General features: G+C 34.3%; 3 protein-coding genes across 3 annotated transcripts; 1 reads left to right on the forward strand and 2 right to left on the reverse strand.

The window, feature by feature from the left end:
- Positions 1-309: 309 nt before the first annotated feature.
- On the reverse strand, positions 310-7,659 carry LOC109011007 (disease resistance protein RPV1-like). The gene is made up of 10 exons (XM_035691172.1): positions 7,123-7,659; positions 5,401-6,514; positions 4,596-4,880; positions 3,542-4,507; positions 2,846-3,445; positions 2,237-2,366; positions 2,020-2,152; positions 1,343-1,936; positions 987-1,150; positions 310-843 (listed from the first exon to the last, which is right to left on the reverse strand). Exons 1-5 carry the CDS (start codon positions 7,647-7,649, stop codon positions 2,846-2,848), a joined length of 3,492 nt encoding a protein of 1,163 aa, XP_035547065.1. The 5' UTR covers positions 7,650-7,659; the 3' UTR covers positions 310-843; positions 987-1,150; positions 1,343-1,936; positions 2,020-2,152; positions 2,237-2,366.
- Positions 981-7,649, reverse strand: LOC108980720 (disease resistance protein RPV1). Its single transcript, XM_035690799.1, has 8 exons — positions 7,123-7,649; positions 5,401-6,514; positions 4,596-4,880; positions 3,542-4,507; positions 3,305-3,445; positions 1,782-1,975; positions 1,393-1,535; positions 981-1,150 (listed from the first exon to the last, which is right to left on the reverse strand). Exons 1-8 carry the CDS (start codon positions 7,647-7,649, stop codon positions 981-983), a joined length of 3,540 nt encoding a protein of 1,179 aa, XP_035546692.1.
- An 8,959-nt stretch (positions 7,660-16,618) lies between the features above and the next one.
- Positions 16,619-17,080, forward strand: LOC109021514. The gene has a single exon (XM_019004158.2). It carries the CDS (start codon positions 16,619-16,621, stop codon positions 17,078-17,080), a length of 462 nt encoding a protein of 153 aa, XP_018859703.2.
- The last annotated feature ends 2,074 nt before the right edge of the window (positions 17,081-19,154 follow it).

Below are 19,154 nucleotides of genomic sequence, written 5' to 3' on the forward strand. Positions count from 1 at the left end.
AAGCACCTATTTATAGGCTAGTAAAAACTTGCTAATAATTACTAGCCTGTAAAACGACTCATGAAGTAATTGAAGAATTAAACTCTGCATAAGTTAACGCACAAAATAATGATTTGAAACGGTTGAGCCTTAAAACAAAACCGTAAAAAATCATAATCAATCAAAAGTTGAAAATACTTTCTCAAGTTGGAGCTATTTTTCCGTCAGTACTCAAAAGAAGGATAACGTATATACATGAATTAAAGTCATAGCTGAAAAACTAGTACCTCAATAACCATAAATGCAATGCATGCCTACTGAAAGAAAACGTAAAACACTAAATCAACCAAAATTTATTACAAACAGCTTTCAAGATAATTACAAAATAGATTAATGTAAGAAAATCTGCAACGGCATGCAAGTAAAAATCTATATTAATGCTTTAATCCAAACGTTTGCAATTTAAAAGATAATCGTTACAAAATAAATTTTTATTAAAATTTAACAACACATTAAACTATTAGAATAATTTCTGCTGGGCCTCCCTGATCTGTTGCAAAGATGGGTAATCCGCTGCTCATTGCCTCCACGACTGTTAGACCGAAATTCTCGTACAATGCTGGATGTACAAAAGCTCCTTTTGTATCAGCAATACAGCGGTATGGCTCTCCATAAAGTTCGTATTTCTCTATCAAGGCATGCATCTTTTTTATTTCTGCTGGGCCTCCCTGATCTGCTGCATTCATCGAAATTATGTCAGCTGTGAAGTGACATGAAAAGTGATGCTTGGGGTCTAATTCCTTCCATTTAGCATCTGAATCTTCATATATACTTGTTTTTTTCGTAAGTATGAGCAATAGTTCCCTGGGTTATTAACAAGCCAAAGTTCATATTTTAGAGTAATAATACATTAAAATAAAATGTTTATAAAGAATTCAAGATGAGGTTTGGTTAGTCTACGAAATATAGAACTTCGAAAATAAAAATCTGAAAAAGATGGATTAGACCTGAGTTATTCCAAGTTTGCTAGCCATCAAAGCAGCCACCAAATTTCCATGATCACTATAGATCAGGAGTTCTGGTGCTTGGAGTACCTCAGCAAGCATCCTAACATCTCCTGAAGGCTTTCTGCAGTGTTCCCCCACCTTTCTCAAAGCCCCACTCCTTAAACCTACAAGATGGAAAATACAGATAAATCGTGTACCATCCAATATCCACCTATGATGGAATTTGTGTCAAAACAGGTCTTGCTCAAAATTGAGAATTGATTTCTCTTTGGGGATTGCAGAGACAAATACTTTCTTCCATTCTCGGTGTGCATATGAGATGAAAAATAAAGAGTGCCTTTGAGCTGTGTTTACACCTCTTCTTTATAATATAGAGCTTGTAAGTGCTCGAGGAGTGGCTTTGCACTCTCAGGATTCCCATGTTGCCTTGAGGTCACGAACTTTGAGATGAAGCTGACACCATTTCCGATAGATGAAGCAAGGGTCATGCGAGGAGTGGATAAGTCAATGACTCCAAAATCTATCTCCAAGGCATTTTCATCATTCGCCCTGGCACATCACATCTCATATAGCAATTTTTTTTATCAACAAGATCAAGTACCAAGTTCATGAGAGTGAAAAAACTCAAATATTTTTTGTTAAAATACATAAATTTCAGGGTTATACAAATCCATGTTTTCAAGAAAACTACATGATAATTTCCAGTCATTGCAAAATCATCTTCCCAATGGTTTTCTCACTCTGCTATATGCAAGTTTATCATGTCAGTTTCTCTCCCAAGTCACACTTAATTACCAGTTTTCATCGAAGACCACTTCTTTGAATCTCAAGTATTCCGAAGCAGTAATAGCGTCTACTGACAAGTCCTCGGAGTTCACCTTAACAAATTCCCAGAATCCGGGATTTCGTCTTATGGCAAGAGCAACATATGGTGGAACAAATGTTGCCTCCTGCATAGTATTTTGAAGATGGAAAAGAGTTAGTCCCTCCTACACAATTGTAAATGCGCATGAAAGAGGTACTAAATGAGCACCTGGGTGGAACACAGGATGTAACCAAGTAGGCCCTCCAAAACCTCTCATGAGTCTCCCTTGTCTTCTATTAATTTATTCAATTCCTCCAGTAAGTTCTGGGATTTCATTACCCTTTTGCCTGTTGCAACAAACCTTTTCTTTGCAAAAACAATAAATGGAATGTTAATTTTTGCGTGTAAAAATTGGTTTTATGGAGAAAAGTAATCCAAATATTACCTCAAAAAGCATCTTTTTATATGATAGTTGCCCTGCCTCAATGCATCCGGCATGCTATCAACATGGCCCTGCATCAATGCATCCGACATACTATCATCGTGGCCCTGCTTCAATGCATCCGACATACTATCTGAAATTAAATATGATCAGTTGTCACTTGAGAACTTGCTTGAAAGAAATAAACACAATGTACTCTTGGAAACAAAAAGGTTTAGAACTGAGGTAGTGGTTTTTGTTTGTTGTTCTGTGACTTGATTTAATTATGGAGAAGTAGTATGAAGAGTGAAAGATTTGGCAAGCTGAAGACATGGGAGGAGGAGGATAACGAGCATTCTTTGGTTCCATTTGTCTGGAAGGAAGAGACTGAAAGCAAGATTTAAGAAACTTGCCATTAGTAGAAGCAAATTTAGAATAACTAAGAAAGTTGAGGGAAAGAAAGTTGGAATCTCTAGTTGTCCTTTGCGAGAGTTTAACAATTTTTTTTCTTTTCTTCTTCGTATATCAGAATAAATAAAGGCACACACCCACACTGATCCTTTAGCACATTGCCCATAAAAACACACATGAAAGATATCCCAACCAAAACACAGTACGAACAGGGCGACTTACTTACTTGGGGTTATCATTAATTGAATTTCTGTTGATCAGGAGTTTTTGCAACATTGGCTTCATCTCTTCTTCTTTTTTTTTATTTGCTCTCCTTTCATTCTTGTATACCACTTTGGCTCTATAACTTTCATAAAACGGCACCATCCCAGCATAAAGATGACTTTTGGGATAAAATTGAACTCGCAAATTGTCCAAAACCTTGAGGTCAAAAGATTGTAAATTGGAGTACCCCACCCATACATGATATCCAGTCCTATTTCCCTTTTTGTACCAATCAATATTAACCAATTGTACCCCATCTTGAATACGGCATACATCATTTGAGCCGTTACTGGTTATCTTAGCAGCACGACAAATTCTCTTACACCTCATAGTATCATTAAAAAATAAAAATATTACGACATATAATACAATTCCGCTTATCTCCTCCAAATAGTGTGGCCCCTCAATATCTATTACCCACTCTTCTTTTTCCCTCGGTCCGATATGATCATCAGGCCCCTTCACCATTTCATTATCTTTTAAAAACTCATGAACATAACTGAACCAGTCTGGAATATGAGTTTTAGGAAACAAAGTAGCATCATAATCATAGAGTCCCTGTAAACAAAGTACCATCATCATCATCATCATCATCAATTCAATTTGAGTCATGCATGCTATTAAAAATGAGATCACACATGCATACATACATACCTTCCACAATAAAGGATTTTGCACTTTATCACTCCATATATTCACATGCATTTTGTCGCAGCCGGTTAATCCAATTATTCCTAGCGATCGGATGTGGCTTCCATTGAATTCCAATATTTTTGATACTTCTCCAAATCTTTCTAGTGACTTGCATCCCTCAACATCTACTCGTCTTATATTTGGTGGAAGCTGTAGTATTTCTTCGAGTTTCTTACAATGGCTCAAGTTAAGATGAGCTAGTGTAACGAATCCTTTGATGCTGGTGGGAAGGCTAACAATTTCAAGCCCCGCTAGATATAACGAACGCAAACTGGTCGAGGAATTAAACATGGTAAAGAAACTGTATAGTGGAAAGAAATTTGATTCTGAATGGGAACAACTAATTTGAAGATTTGATAGTTGTAATGCAGTGCTCCCATTGCTTGAATTTGATATCTCTTCTTCCACTGTTGTAGAATCATTAGGAAGATCACAGGATTGTCCATCCTCCCTCATCTTCTTTACAATATTTGTACAACCACCAATACCATGCTTGCCTAAATGTTTCAACTGGATGGAAGCAATTGGGAGACACATAAGGTTTTGGCAGTACGATAGATATAATTCCTCAAGTCCAACGAGGTTCCCGATGGATAGAGGTAGTACTTCTACTGCAGAGCCATATAGAACCAATCTACGTAAAGACTTAATTTTACACTCGATTTCAAGAAGATCACGAAGGCTTGAGCAGTTACGAAGACTAAGCTTGCGTAAAGATCTCAACTTAAGGCTTCTTGGAAGCATTCGGAGTTTAGAGCATTTCCCAAAACTCAGATCAGAAAGCTTTTCTAGGGATCCAACGGAATCATGCACCTTAACTAGTCTGTGACAAGATTCGATTGTCAATTCCTTCAAATTAGAAGTGCTTGAAAGATCCGGAATTTCTATTAAGTGACTGCAAGACTTGAAAGCCATGATCGTCAAATTCTGTAAAAGAAAAAAAAAAAAAATTTGAATGGAGTTTACTAAATAATTTGAAGAAAAAAAAATTATTGATAATTATAATTGTACATACCTTGGGCTTGAATCCGTCCCCAAACTTCTTGATGAGGCTATGACGCATTCTAAAGACAATGAGATTCTTCCCTTGAAAATTTTGTGGCAAATATGATAAAGAATAGTTATACCAATCAAGGACTCTTAACTTGTCATAGAGATAATTGGGTGCACAAGAAAAACGTGCATTACGATTTATAAACACTCTAAGTTTTTTCATATGTCGAAATGCTTCCGGATGCAAGCTTATCTCCTCATCGCCTTCAGGTAAATCTACTACTATGCCTTCAATTTGGTTTGGCCCCTTATATAAGAGAATGCATATATAAAAGTGTCAGCAAAATTAGTGCATAAAGTCGTTCATAAATTACAATTTGTTAAAGTTCATAATTTTCGAGTTGACAGTATATTCTTTCGTAAAAAATACTACTCTCTCGTTATCTTTACATGCTATTTAATTTCCAATACTAAATTTTCACGTGTTAAAATATAAAAGAGTGTCTTTTCTTTTCCAACTTGTGTAAATGAGTACTCTTTTAACTTTTCATAAAACAAACGCTAGCTACAAGAGACAGTAGACACTAAATTAGAAAACATTAAGATATTTCAAAGGAAAAAGCTGGACATTTACATATGGTTCTTTTAGTGATTCATCTTAGTAAATAAACGAATTCTATTTATATCTACAAATTCATTCTTGATCATTTAAAGGATTTTTTCCACTAGGCCAGGAATTAATTCATAAGTCAATATTTTCCACTACATTTCATTTTTAGAAAAAGGAAATAAATGTAAAACTCAAGAATTTCTTTTGTGACTCTTACCATATAATCTTCTTCCAACACTTGACGAACATCCTCGTGAAACCACAATCTACTGCGTTTGCTAGGATCTTTGGATGATTTTTCTCGAACAATTTCTTTACCCATATCTTGTAGCAAGTCATGCATCCAAACATATTTATCATCACAATCATTAACAGTAATAAGACACTTGTCTATAAGCTTCTGGATACCATGAACCGGAAAAAAATGGCAACTTTCAAATATTTCCACGACATCAGCCAAAGGTTCTCCTTTGAAGAAAAATGCAATATCAAGGAATATGTCTTTCTCGCTATCTTCCAAACTATCATAACTTATTTGAAGTACTCTCTGAATGTTTTGGTGGGGAATGTTTTTATACTTATCCAATGCACTTTTCCATTGATGTATATTTTGGCATTTTAGATCCGAACCTAGCACTATTAAAGCTAGTGGAAGGCCTTGAGCATATTTTGTCACTTGTTTAGAGAGGTCCACATAATCCCTCAACGGTTCTTTTTCCTCGAAAGCATACAAGCTAAACAGCTCAAGAGCTTCATTGTCATCCAAAGTCATCACCTCGTATTTTGAATCAACTTTAAAGATATTTAATAAATGTTGATCTCTTGTTGTTATGATGATTCTACTTCCTGAACCAAACCAAGCACGATCTCCAGCTAATTTTTCTAGTTGGACCATGTCATCCACATCATCAAGAATTAATAGAATCCTTTTAGATTGAAGTCTATGCCAAATTACACCAACTCCTCTATCAACATCATTAATATCCAATTTTGTTCTTAAGATCTCGAAAAGAAGTGTATTTTGTAGGTGAATCAGGCCTCCCACTTGTTTTGAAATTTCTCTAATATTTCTCAAGAAACAACTTCCTTCAAATTGAGAAGACATCTTGTTATAAATATCGCTTGAAATAGTTGTCTTCCCAATTCCACCAGTTCCGAATATCCCTACCACGAGTATAATATCATTCCTTTCGATACTTAAATGCTGATAAATGTCTCGTATACGAGATTCTATTCCAATTGGATGCTTGGCAACACTTAAAGGTGTTCGATTTACTATTTTTGGGTTCACCCACAAAATGACTTTTTGGATAAATTCTGACTCATCATCCCTATCAATAAAAGAGAGAAAAAAAAGTTAAAGAGTCAGACATTTCACAGATAAATGACATATGAATATGAGTTGAGTTAAAGTATATATTATTTTTCCTTCCTTAAATCTGAATATTTTAATATATATTAGATTGTGCATTTGTTGTGACTTGTGCCATTGTCAGATACTAATTACATTTTCATTCTTTTGTATGTATTTAATTATAACATACTTTTTAACTAATTCTTTTTCCCGTTGTCGTTCTGTCCCTTCCTTAAATCTGAAAAGTATAATTTAAGAGTATTTGTGAGTCTTTATATCTAGAAACAAATTGAAACTAAAAACCACTACTTATTTAAAGCTGTTTTTTTTTTCTCATTCTTTATATGACCCAAATAATAAACAATTCCCACCCTTAATTATTTTTTTCCAACTCTCATTGAATAGTTAATTGATGGACGATATTCCATATATATTCCTCTATTCCTTAGCTTTTGCTTGCAATTCATCAACAGTTATTGCAATTCCATATAAATATCTCAATAGCATCATATATATGCACACAAAAACATATATATATATATATATATATATATATATGTAGGCAACCCAGACAAATTAGCTTACCCGGCTAAATATTCCAACCCAGACAAATTAGCTACTTCTTCTAAAGCTTTCTTCCAGGATTCCAGCGGCGACTTTATGTCATCCTTGATTTTCTCTTCAAGTTTAGTGAATGCTTCTCCAAATCTTCCTTTTTGTTTTCGTACTTCCGATGGTTTTACTTTATAGAATATTGGTAGAACAATTTGTTTCATTATTTTCTTCCACTCAAGAATTTTCAATAGCTCGTCTAAGCACCATCTGGATTCAGCATAGTTTTTAGAGAATACAATAATCGAAATCTGTGACTCTTCAATAGCTTTGAAAAGTTCTGATAGAATTTCCTCTCCTCTTTCAAGGTCGATGCTATCTTTGTAAGTCTTGATTCCACTTTGAAGTAAAGCACGATCTAGATGAGAAATAAACTTGTGGCGAACATCTTTACCTCTAAAGCTCAAGAATACATCATGATTCCATGAACTGATGGAAGGAGATGAAGAAGATGAAGAAGAGGAAGAAGCTCCTAATTGAAAGGCCATGGAAGAAGTCATGCTCTCAAACTCTCAGTATTCGTGATTACTATTTAATTACCAAGAGGTCCAATTATAGAGTAGTGTGATAGCAAATAAATAAATAATTAATGAGAAGTGGGTAGAAACTTCTCGGCAACTTCTTGGCAATAACGTCGACCATGCATGCATGCAAATTAACCAGCAGACTAGGTCAATCGATCTTATATACCATGCTAATTAACCAGCAGGCTAGGCAACTTCTTGGCAATAACGTCGTGAAGTACGTACTTGGCTGTTGCTGAACAAAACAAGAAGATAAGTGTAAATAATAAAGTCCAGAAAATGGAAGGAAACTACATTAATAAATAATAAGTCGCCCATTCGATTGGTCCAATTTGTCATATCCTTTGTCCATTTGTTTTCAATTTTTCTCCTGTCGCCGGATAGGGAATCCACTACTTTTTATATGCGCTGGTGACTGGAAGCTAGCGGCCGCCCTATGATCGAAGCCCGAAAGCAGCCACCACTTTTCCATTTTAAAAACACGTACAAGATATATATTAACAGACCTAGTTATAAATTATTCGGACCATCTCATTTAATCTCATCCCAAATACCATTCAAATACAAATATTTTTCAAATACCATTCATCCCATCTCAAATAAATATTTTTCAAATAAATTATTTGAACCATCTCATCTCATTTCATCTCAACATCTAAATATCATTCAAACACAAATATTTTTCAATTTTAAATTTTTAAATTTTTAACTTTTTCATGTAATTATTACCTAACTATTACAAATTTTCAAACAAAACACAGAAAAAAAAATCAACTTTTTCATATCTCAAAATAAAAATAATATTATAACCCTCATTTTAACTTTATAATTTTTTTATTCAACATTTTTTCTCTTATTTCCTAAAATTCCTTGAAAATCTTAACTTAAATCATTTTATTACTATTCACAAATTATCTCACTATGATTCACAGATTAATTCTCATCTCATTTAGTCTTATCTATGTAACCAAACGAGACCTTAAGCGTATCTTATAAGAAAATAGTTTGTACAAATTTTGAATAAGATAAGTTTAGTGTAAACTCTTTGAACAAAAGAGATCAATATGAAAAACTCTGTTTTTTATGGTACATATATCTCTCTTCTAATCTAGGGACTTAAGTATAATGACATGCAAAATCATCACTAGTATTAAAAGTTTAAGCTCAAAGCTGGAAGATACAGATTTAATCATTTATATTTTTCTTAATAAGGTTTGGGTCAACCATTATATCCAAACAGCACAGACGATAGGTTAAAATTGTGTTTAGTTTATTATTTTAAAAAATTAAATTATATATGTACCAATCATGTGTTTAATTACATGAGTATGATACATGGCTTAGGTATATAATCTTAAAATTAGAGCTGCCACAATTCGGTATTTTATGTGACACCATATTATTACAAATAATATAACATTTTATTTTATTTTATTTTTGTTGGTAAGCCAACTAACACCCGTATAGAGGGTTTTTAGCTTTTGATCATATGTGCATGCGTCAAACACATGTCCAGATGAGATCACCCTGTTTGGATTGAGAAACGCTCTCAATCCATCTTATCTCATGATCTCATCTCATCATTATAATTTTTTCAAATTCTCACGTGAAACATAATAAACAATTCAATTTTTTCAAAATACAAAACAATAATAATATGAAAAAATAATATTCTAATAATATTTTATTCAACTTTCAACTTTCATTTAAAATCATCTCATCTCATTTCACTATTCAAACCTTACCAATTTGCCATGTGAACTTTAGAGGGTGACTTTTAGATTCTCTCTCAAAAAAGTACTTTTCATTGAAAAGCACAACCAATTTTTTTTTTTTGAAATCAAAGATCATAGATATTCCTCAAGCAAACGTATTACATTGTTCCTTACAAATAATATGCTCAATACAGCTTGGAATACATTCAAGGGAGAATAAATCTTCTGCACTATTAAGGGCATCCTTGGCTAGCAAATGAGCTGCCATATTAGCATCCCTTCTTGTGTGCCCAATACTCTAGCTAGGGAAAGGCTTCAGTATAGCTTTAGCGTCTTCAAGAATTAGACCACCAAGACTCCAGTCCATGACTGAGCTCTGCATCTGTTTAACCACCTGCAGGGAGTCCCCTTCAAGGACAATGTTTGTAACTCCGATGTCCTTGCAGAAAAGGATTGCCATCAACATTGCATAGGGTTCGGCAGTGAAGGGTGAAACTCTTAAGATTCTTCTTGATCTGATAGTTCCCAAGACCATTCCTTGGCAGTCCCTCAGAATGGCTCTGATGCCTATCACTCCCAAAGACTCATTTAAAGCAGCATCCCAGTTAAGTTTGTACTTCCCATCAGGAGGCTTTTTCCATGTAAGCTTATCTTCAGGACAGTTTGCTGCTCCATGAGCACTGACTTGGACCTTAGCTGCTTTGAAAAGCACAACCAATTAATCAAACATGCATGGCGGGTTAAAGAAGAGAGTATACTATATATAGGCTTGTAGTTGCCAAATGACCCAAACTCATCTATGACATGGCATCAATATATATGTAGCAATTGAGGAATGTCCAATTATTACACTTCAGTACATTAATGGTTTGCGATAAATGACCCAGACTGCTGCAAAATCATCAAAATTGATAAATGATAGGGCCTTGACAAAATGCCAACGGTTACGTTTGGGTAGTAAGGTGATCTCAAATATTCTGTGAATAATAGTGAAAAATAATAACAAAAAATATATATTTTAATCAGACTTTCATTAAAATCATAAAACATTACATAGCATTCAGATCAAACCAAAGAGCATGATCAACACAACTAGGGACATGATGTTCCCACAACATTTGAATGTCAACGATATTCCAAACATATCGAGCTAGCCTATGAGCCACTCCATTCCCCATTCGACTAACATGCTCAATGTTAACCTCCTGAAAATATTGCATCAAGCCTTTTGCCTCCTTGATCAAGTTGCCATTAGGTGAAAAGAATCCTGATAAGGCTGTAGTCTTGTACCAAGAGCAGACAATCAGATTCAATAATAAGCTTAGGGATGCCAAGAGGAATACAAAGCTGCAATCCTTTGAACACAGCAAGCAACTCAACAATAATAGTGAATAGTAGTAAAAAATTGATAAAAAATAATAAATAGTACTCTACTATCCAAACTATCCTAAGAGCTGTATGCATGTGTTGGCATGTTGAAAACAAAGAAATGATTAACTCTTGAAATTGGGTATATTAATAGAGTGGGGCTACTCGCTGGGCGTACGGTTTTTTTTTTCTTTTTTTTTTTCATATTTTTTTAATACATTTAAATATTTTTAAAAAATAAAAAAAAAAATATACCAATACACTTAAAATCACTTCCTTAATCACTAAGTAGGTCAAATGGAGTGGTCAAAGTGGAGAGGCAAAGTAGCTTTTTCCATATTAATATGTCTATATATATTTATATATCCTTTAACTTAAAAGCGGCTATAAACGACGTGAACAGTAATAAACAGTATATAGTGTTGCAGTAATGAACAGTGATGAACAGTATGAAACATGCTACAGTAATTAAAAGTGCCGAACAATGTTACAGTAATGTGCTACAGTGATGAACAGTGTTCGTGAAAAGTAATAAACAGTGCTAAACAGTAAAATAAATGATAGAGTTTTGTTAAATATTTTTAGAGTAATGCTACATACAGTTGTGGAATGTACAAACGTCGTGCAGTCGCTTTGAAAAAGAGTGGGGTCCACTATTAAAAAATTAATTTATTTTCATGTAGGTCCCATATTTATTCATTTTTTTCAAAGCGACTGCACGGCGCTTGCATACTTACAACTGCAAGTATCATTTATCATTTAAGAGAGTAAAATCATATAAATAATTAGAGTTTGTAATATAATTTAAATCTCATAATATTCTTAATTAACTAAAATTATTTAGATAAAATGATTTTTTACCATTATATTATTTTTGGGGTTTCAAAAATAGAAAAAACTTACTTTAATGATGAAAAAATGTGAGAGCAATATAGAAATAAAATATTCTGTATTTTTTCAGTTCTCATTGGGTCATTGAGTACTGTGGTTGAATTCTACAAAATTCATATATTTTGCTAAGAAAACTATTGTTAAAATATCTAAAACATTTTAATTTTCATATTACTCATATTACTGTAACGTTCTGTTATCATTATAATGCTTATTAAAATTTATTTTCCTACTTCTGTGCATTAAATTATTAACTAATTAGTTTTCTTTAAAAAAATATATTATTTTTACACATCATATTCTTTTTTTGGACACATCATTTTTAATTAGATAAATGGGCAAACGTGCTTTGCACGTTATATAACCGCTAGTATATATATGAATAAATATAGATAGAAGTCACTATATATTGGGAGCATCCATTTTGCACACATGATGTGGCATCATTAAGACCACACATCTTCCCAAGTAAGTGTTGGGAACAATCAACTAGAAGCAGCCATATAGTGAGTGCAAAGTGTGCACTGCTATAGTGGCTTCTCTCTAGCATTACTCCAAAAAAGTAAAAGCTGGTAAAATAATCAAATATAAAAAAAGGAGTACCCCTGCAACCAATATGGAAGCAAGCAATGTTCTGATCCCATACTTATAAAATTGTCACCATGTACAGGACAGGGCCCCCTCTCCTTCATCGTGGAAAGCTTGCAGCATAATGGCTGTGGTTCAGCAAAAGAAACTGTGCGGCCAGCAATTAAAATCTACGAGAAGCATATCGGCACTACAAGGCAACATCCAGGAGCAATGGCTTTCACAATCGCATTGCATGCCAAAGCTTGAGTGATATCTAATACAACTTACTGCTGATACATGCAAGTTACTTTTCCGTAGTTTTTTGTCTTCCCTCTATAATCGGGTGCTGTCTCTTGTAACTTTGTGTACTTGGATTGCATCCCTAGGTGATGTTTGGGAGAATAATATGAGATGAGAATTTTGTCAATAGTAGTAAGATCTATAGTTTAAAGTTGCGTTTGGGTAGGTAGTCTGTGAATAGTAGTGATAGAATATTGAATAATAGTGAATAATAACAAAAAGTAGATGAAAAGTAATAATAAAATAATGACTAGTAGTAAGTTATTCTAAGAAGTAAGGTTGCATTAAGTATTTATTGGGTTTTGAAAAATGAGAGAGAAAAAAGTTGAATAAAAAATAGTATAAAATGAAATATTATTATAATATTATTTTTGTTTTAAGATTTAAAAAAAATGAATTGTTATTTGTTTGAAAATTTAAGAAATTTGTAATGATTAGTTTGAAAAAGTTGTAATGATTAATTTGGAAGTGTTTGTATTTGAATGATGTTTGGGAAAAAAATGAGATGAGATGAGATGAGATGAGATTGGATGGGATGAGATATGTTTCCTGCACATATTGAATTCTATTAACTTTGGTTAAAGAATTATTTATTGTCTCATTATTTGAGATGTCTTAGACCATGTTGATACCAATTAATTTATATTTTGGCATAGTGACTCTATCAGACTTAATTTTGGTATTTGCGACTCAAATTAAGGTTGTCATGATACATTAAAATTCCATGATTCTACTCGGGTTGATGTAGTTGTACTGCTTGGCTGTATTGCGCATAGATTTTCTCATTGCGCATATTGGTTGAACACATGTTCCCTATTTTCTCCGTCCTGAGGATTAAAGTTCTTATAAATGTTACACAGCCACTATCAAGGGGCAGAACTGTGATTATTCAAGGAAAATCAATATGGATTCCTTTTCAATATGAGAGGTTACCACAAATCTGTTTTCGTTGTGGAGTAATTTATCATGAAGCTAGAGAAAGGATGTAGTAAGGCAAATGGTACTACTCTACATGGGGTTAATTCAAAGAACCAGTATGGGGCATGGTTGAGAGCATCTAATCAGAATGCTTCTATTGTGAAGTCTCTAAAGGATGTTGATGTGAACCAAAATGCGGAATTGAGTGATAAGGGGGGTCATTCTTTAAAGGATGTTGATGTGAACCAAAGTGTAGGATTGAATGATATGGGAGGTCATACTGGGGTAATGGATTCCTCTTGGGAGAAGTCAGAATCTTATCACTTTTCTATTGGTGGAGTTAATCATGTTTCTGGTGAGATTGCAATGAAGAGTCCTAGTCTATTATTATCTGAGAAAGGTGGTGCTATGGATGATTATGCTCTTATTAAGGATGAGAATGTTGGGAAATCAAAAGGAGTTACATGTACTATTGATTTAGGAGTGGTTTGGATTCAGAGGTGAGTTGAGATGGGTTGAGATGGTTTGTGAATAGTAGAATAAAAGTTGAATTACTTATTATATTTTGTGTGGAAATTTGAGAAAGTTGTTTTGGGATTTGAAAAAGTTGAATTGTTTATTATATTTTGTGTGAGAATTTGAAAAGTTGTAATGATGAGATGAGATAAGTTGAGAGGAATTGAGGTGGGTTTTGAATGCAAACGAGGCCTTAGCATCCTGTGACAGGGCCTTACAGCAGGACTCCAATAAAAAATGGAAACGCCAGGCAAGGACTCGCCAACATCTAGGTTCAAATGTATCATCATCTGTGCTGCCTTCTAAGAGAAAGAATAAGTCCTGTGGATATCTCTACATGCGAATCTGTTGTTTCCAAAGTTTCCTTAAACAATCTTGTGTTGATGAGGCAGGTAATTCAAACACCCACACAGTATTGGCGGAGGCTGAATCCCAGCCCCGCCAAAAGAAATGAATCCTTTATGTTGGAACTGTCGAGGGCTTGGCAACTCTCGCACAGTTCGTAGCCTTTGTCATATGATAAAGGTATAGAAGCCACATATGGTTTTTTTAATGGAAACTAAAATGTTGGGTAGTAGTATACAGTCTTTGAAATTGAAGTTGGGTTGTTCTAATGTTTTAACTGTTGATGGTGTTGGTAACTCTGGGGGTTTAGCTTTGCTCTGGATGAAGTAATGGAGATTGGTTTGATTAATTACTCTCACAAACACAGTCATGTGAAAGTTATGCAGTGTAGAAACAGACCATGTTGGTACTTCACTGGATTTTATGGTCACCCTGTGGTTCATAATAGAATGGAGAGACGGGACTTGATCAGATTTTTAAGTAAAGATATCAATTGCCCTTGGATTGTGATGGGAGATTTTAATGAAATTGTATCTTTGTCTGAGAAGAAAGGGGGAGCCAGAAGACCAATAAAGCAGATGATGGATTTCCAACAGTGTATAATGGATAGTGATTTGTGTGATATGGGTTATTAAGGATCCAGATTTACTTGGTGTAATAATAGAATGTTTGAAAATTTTACCTTGGAAAGGCTGGATAGAAGTTTGGCAAATAAGGAATGGTTTAATTTGTTTGGTTGTATTCCTGCACAGACTTTACTCTCTTCTTGTTCAGATCATTCTCCAATTTTCTATTCTATTCCAGATCAAGATAAGTTTCACTGTTTCCAAAGAAAAGAATGGAGATATGAAGCTAGTTGGAATTTGGATTCTGATTGTAAAGAGGTTATTAGACATACTTGGAGTACTGGCTCTTTTTCTTCTGATAAGGTGATAGACTTACAGCATTCATTGAATCAATGCTGTGTAGCTTTGAAAGGATGGAGAAAAGATAAAAGGACTAATGAAAGGAAAGAGTTGCAGCAGATAGAAGAAAGGATGGAATCCATTTAGAATATTGGGACAAGGGAAGCTTGGGAAGAATTGAGGGTGCTTCAATCTGAGAGGAATTTATTATTGGAGAAAGATGATATTCAATGGAAGCAGAGGGCAAAAGTTCACTGGCTTAGATTTGGGGATAGAAATACAAAGTATTATCATTCATGTGTAAACCAGAGAAGAAGAACTAATTTCATTAAGGAAGTTGAATCAGAAGATGGCAGGATTTTAACTGATGATCTAGACATTAAAGCTGCTTTTACTCACTATTTTTCTAATATTTATTCTTCATCTAATCCTGAGGATCCGTGTGCATGTTTATAAACTGTGGAGGAGAGGGTGACAGTGGATATGAATGCTATGTTGATCAAGCCATTTACAGAGATTGAAGTTAAACAGGCGCTTTTTCAGCTGTCACCATACAAATCACCTGGCCCGGATGGATATTCTGCTTCTTTCTTTCAAGTTCACTGGGATACTATTGGAGAAAAGGTTAGTCAGATGGTATTGGATTTTCTGAACTGTGGTGTGGCACTTTCTTCAATTAATCAGACTTTTATTACACTTATTCCAAAGATTAAAAGACCAACCAAGTTAACTGATTTTCAACCTATTAGTATTAGTTTGTGTAATGTAATCTACAAGATAATATCAAAAGTTTTGGCCAATAGACTCAAAATTATACTACCTCAGATTATTTCTACCCATCGAAGTGCTTTCATACCAGGTCCTTTGATTACTGATAATGTATTGGCAGCCTATGAAACAATCCACACTATGAATTCTGCTTTGAAAGGTAGAGAGGGGTTTATGGCAGTGAAACTTGATATGAGTTAGGCCTATGATAGGGTCGAATGGAGCTTTTTAAAGCTAGTTATGGAGAAATTGGGATTTGGGCATCAATGGATAAGTCCGATTATAGAATGTGTTTCATCAGTCTCTTACTTAGTGTTGGTTAATGGTGTTCCACAACAATAATTCCAACCTTCAAGAGGTCTTAGGCAAGGGGATCCTCTATCTCCATATTTGTTTATTTTATGTGCAGAAGTGTTTAGTGGGCTTATCTCTCATGCTCATATGCATGGTACTCTTACTGGTGTGCCCATTGTAAGGGGTTTGGTTCGTGTCTCACATCTTTTCTTTGCTGATGACTGTTTACTATTTATCAGAGCATCCTCAATTGAGTGGAGTCGATTACAAGACATTCTTTTATGCTATGAAAGAATCTCTGGCCAAAAGTTGAATAGAGAGAAAGACATCGTTATTTTTTAGCAGAAACACAGCAATGGGAATGAGGCAACTTATCAAAGAAATCTCAGGGCTTAGATCTACTGGCTGTTTTGATAAGTATCTTGGGCTACCTACATTGGTTGGCAGGCAAAAGAATAGTGCCTTCAAAGGGATTATTGATAGAATTTGGGGTAAGCTTAATAGCTGGCAATCAAAATTTTCGTCGGAGGCTGGAAAGGAAATATTGCTTAAGGCAGTCATCCAAGCTTTGCCAACTCTTTGTATGGGATTATTTAGACTACAAAAGACTTTGTGCCATCAGATTACTAATATGATGCAGAATTGTTTTTGGGGTCATCATGATAGTTCTCAGAAGATCCATTGGTTAAGCTGCAAGAAGATATGTATTTCAAAGAAATCTGGTGGTTTGGGGTTCCAGGGATTTGGAGGCTTTTACCGCTATGTTAGCAAAGCAATTGTGGAGGATTTTGCAACAACCTTCTACTTTAGCTACTGAGATTCTCAAAGCCAAATATTTACCCACATCATCCATCATGGAGGCTAAGTTGCCTAAAAATGCTTCATATGGATGCCAACACCTTCTTCTTATAAGTTCCAATCTCCAATCTCCAGTCTCTATCTTAAGTGCAGATGACCTGGTTTCAAAATTGATCATTCCTGGAACTAATGAATGGAATAAAGCTTTAGTACAAGATATTTTTACCGAAGAGGAAGCATATATGATTCTAAACATGTGTATTAGTCCTCTGTCAAGGGATGATAGCCTGATCTGGAGGTGTACTAATAATGGAAGATATTCAGTTTGAAGTGCATATTATCTTCAACTAGATTTAAACTCAAGTTCTGTGTGCACCACTTCTTCTCAAACTAATGGATTGGAGAAACTATGGCAGAAAATTTGGAATTTAAGACACAGCCAGTGGTTAAAAACTTTATATGGAGATCATGTTGTGATATCCAGCCCACCCGTAGTAATCTCAAACTAAAGCATGTTCTGCAGGAGGATCTCTATCCAATATGTGAAACTGATGTTGAATCTGTGATACATAGTGTCTGGGATTGTATTTTTGCTAAGGATGTTTGGGCTCTATGCAGCAAAAAGATTCAAAAGTGTAGTAGTATACATAATATCAAGTCCTTGGTTCTTAAAATGGTAGAGATGTTCGATGCAGCAGAATTTGATTTATTTTTGGTTATGGCTAGACTGATATGGATGAGATGTAACAGGCTGGTTTTCAGGGGGTATTCCAGCAACCCAATAAACTATTTCAGGTTGCTATTGATTCTATGGAAGACTTCCAATCAGTTTGTCTTTCAACTTTTAACCTCACTATGCAACCTCACTATGCATGAGCAGGTTCCTGCTCAACGTTGGCAAACTCTTCTGTTGGGTTTTATAAACGCAAACTGGGACATTGCTATCAACTGTCAAAGCAAGAGGATGGGAGTAGGGATTATCTTGAAAGATGACAAGGGGGTTGCTATTGCCTCTAAGCAGATTAGTATGGAACTCCAATGCCACAACAGAACACAACACTCAATTTCTTGACAAGCACACAAGACCAAGACATGACACAAACAGATAATAAGATAAGCATAATACCCCCTCCTTATGTGTCCTTTGTAAATAACACAACAAAAACAAAAATAATAGTATGACTTCCAAATGTGTCTACCAAATATGTCCACTCGTATATTTTATTTTATTTTTATTTTTTTTAATTCTTAATTATTAAAAAAGTGACTATTAGTGAAATTTTATTTTTTTAATGGCTAAGAATGTTTAAAAAATGTTTTAAAGAAAAACAAAAATCAATTTACATTGGTATGCATATTTGGTATGCACCTTAGCATTGTCCAAATAAAAAATATTTGAAAATAAGAGGCTTGAAATTAAAGAAACTGCTTTTACCACCAAAGTTCCATGTCATTAACCATTACCTTAATTAAAAATCTACCCACATGGCTTAATTAATACAATAAGACAAGGGAAATACTTCATGAACAACTCCATCTCTAATCTCATTTAACATAAGCCCTTGACTACAGAAAAGATAGACGTGGAAAAGTGTTGAACTAATTAATATGTTCAACTGTCCGTAGGGAATATTCGCCCAGCTTGAGATTTGAGAAGAGAAATGCTGTGTGTCCCGTTGGGTTCTACCGATGGTGGGTCTCAATGGTTTTTTTTTTTTTTTTTTTTAAATTAATGATTAAATAAATATTTTTTAATGAGGTTGTGAATTTTATTTTTAAAAATATTTAAAAATGTTAAAAAAACACATATAAAAAAAATAGATGAAATAATATGTCCAAGAATCTCCAATATGACAAATCATTAAGTACTCAATTAATATGCCTTGGAAAATTGTGCCATCAATATCCAGTTTGGGGGCTGCCAAAGGAGAGAGAGAACCTTTTCCTTTTTCAAGCCGAATAATTTGGTTAAATGATTATCAATATGTAAATAGTCGAAGGGAATTAACGGGAAAAACAAAGCTTTCTAAAGCGGAAAATCGTTCTCCTCTCTAAGGAGGGGTAAATCACTTTTACAGATCTAATATTATCAC

This window comes from Juglans regia, chromosome 6 (assembly GCF_001411555.2).
Source record: "Juglans regia cultivar Chandler chromosome 6, Walnut 2.0, whole genome shotgun sequence".
In the NCBI taxonomy this organism is placed as follows: domain Eukaryota; kingdom Viridiplantae; phylum Streptophyta; class Magnoliopsida; order Fagales; family Juglandaceae; genus Juglans; species Juglans regia.

What these genes read in the sequence shown, in the direction of transcription:
- LOC108980720 (XM_035690799.1), bottom strand. Translation starts at nt 7,649, where the DNA reads ATGACTTCTTCCATGGCCTTTCAATTAGGAGCTTCTTCCTCTTCTTCA. An exon ending in GGGTTGGAATATTTAGCCGG is followed by an intron (nt 6,515 to 7,122) that starts GTAAGCTAATTT and finishes TTTTATTGATAG; the next exon opens with GGATGATGAGTCAGAATTTA. An exon ending in TGTTGGAAGAAGATTATATG is followed by an intron (nt 4,881 to 5,400) that starts GTAAGAGTCACA and finishes CTCTTATATAAG; the next exon opens with GGGCCAAACCAAATTGAAGG.
- LOC109021514 (XM_019004158.2), top strand. Translation starts at nt 16,619, where the DNA reads ATGGGAATGAGGCAACTTATCAAAGAAATCTCAGGGCTTAGATCTACT.
- LOC109011007 (XM_035691172.1), bottom strand. Translation starts at nt 7,649, where the DNA reads ATGACTTCTTCCATGGCCTTTCAATTAGGAGCTTCTTCCTCTTCTTCA. An exon ending in GGGTTGGAATATTTAGCCGG is followed by an intron (nt 6,515 to 7,122) that starts GTAAGCTAATTT and finishes TTTTATTGATAG; the next exon opens with GGATGATGAGTCAGAATTTA. An exon ending in TGTTGGAAGAAGATTATATG is followed by an intron (nt 4,881 to 5,400) that starts GTAAGAGTCACA and finishes CTCTTATATAAG; the next exon opens with GGGCCAAACCAAATTGAAGG.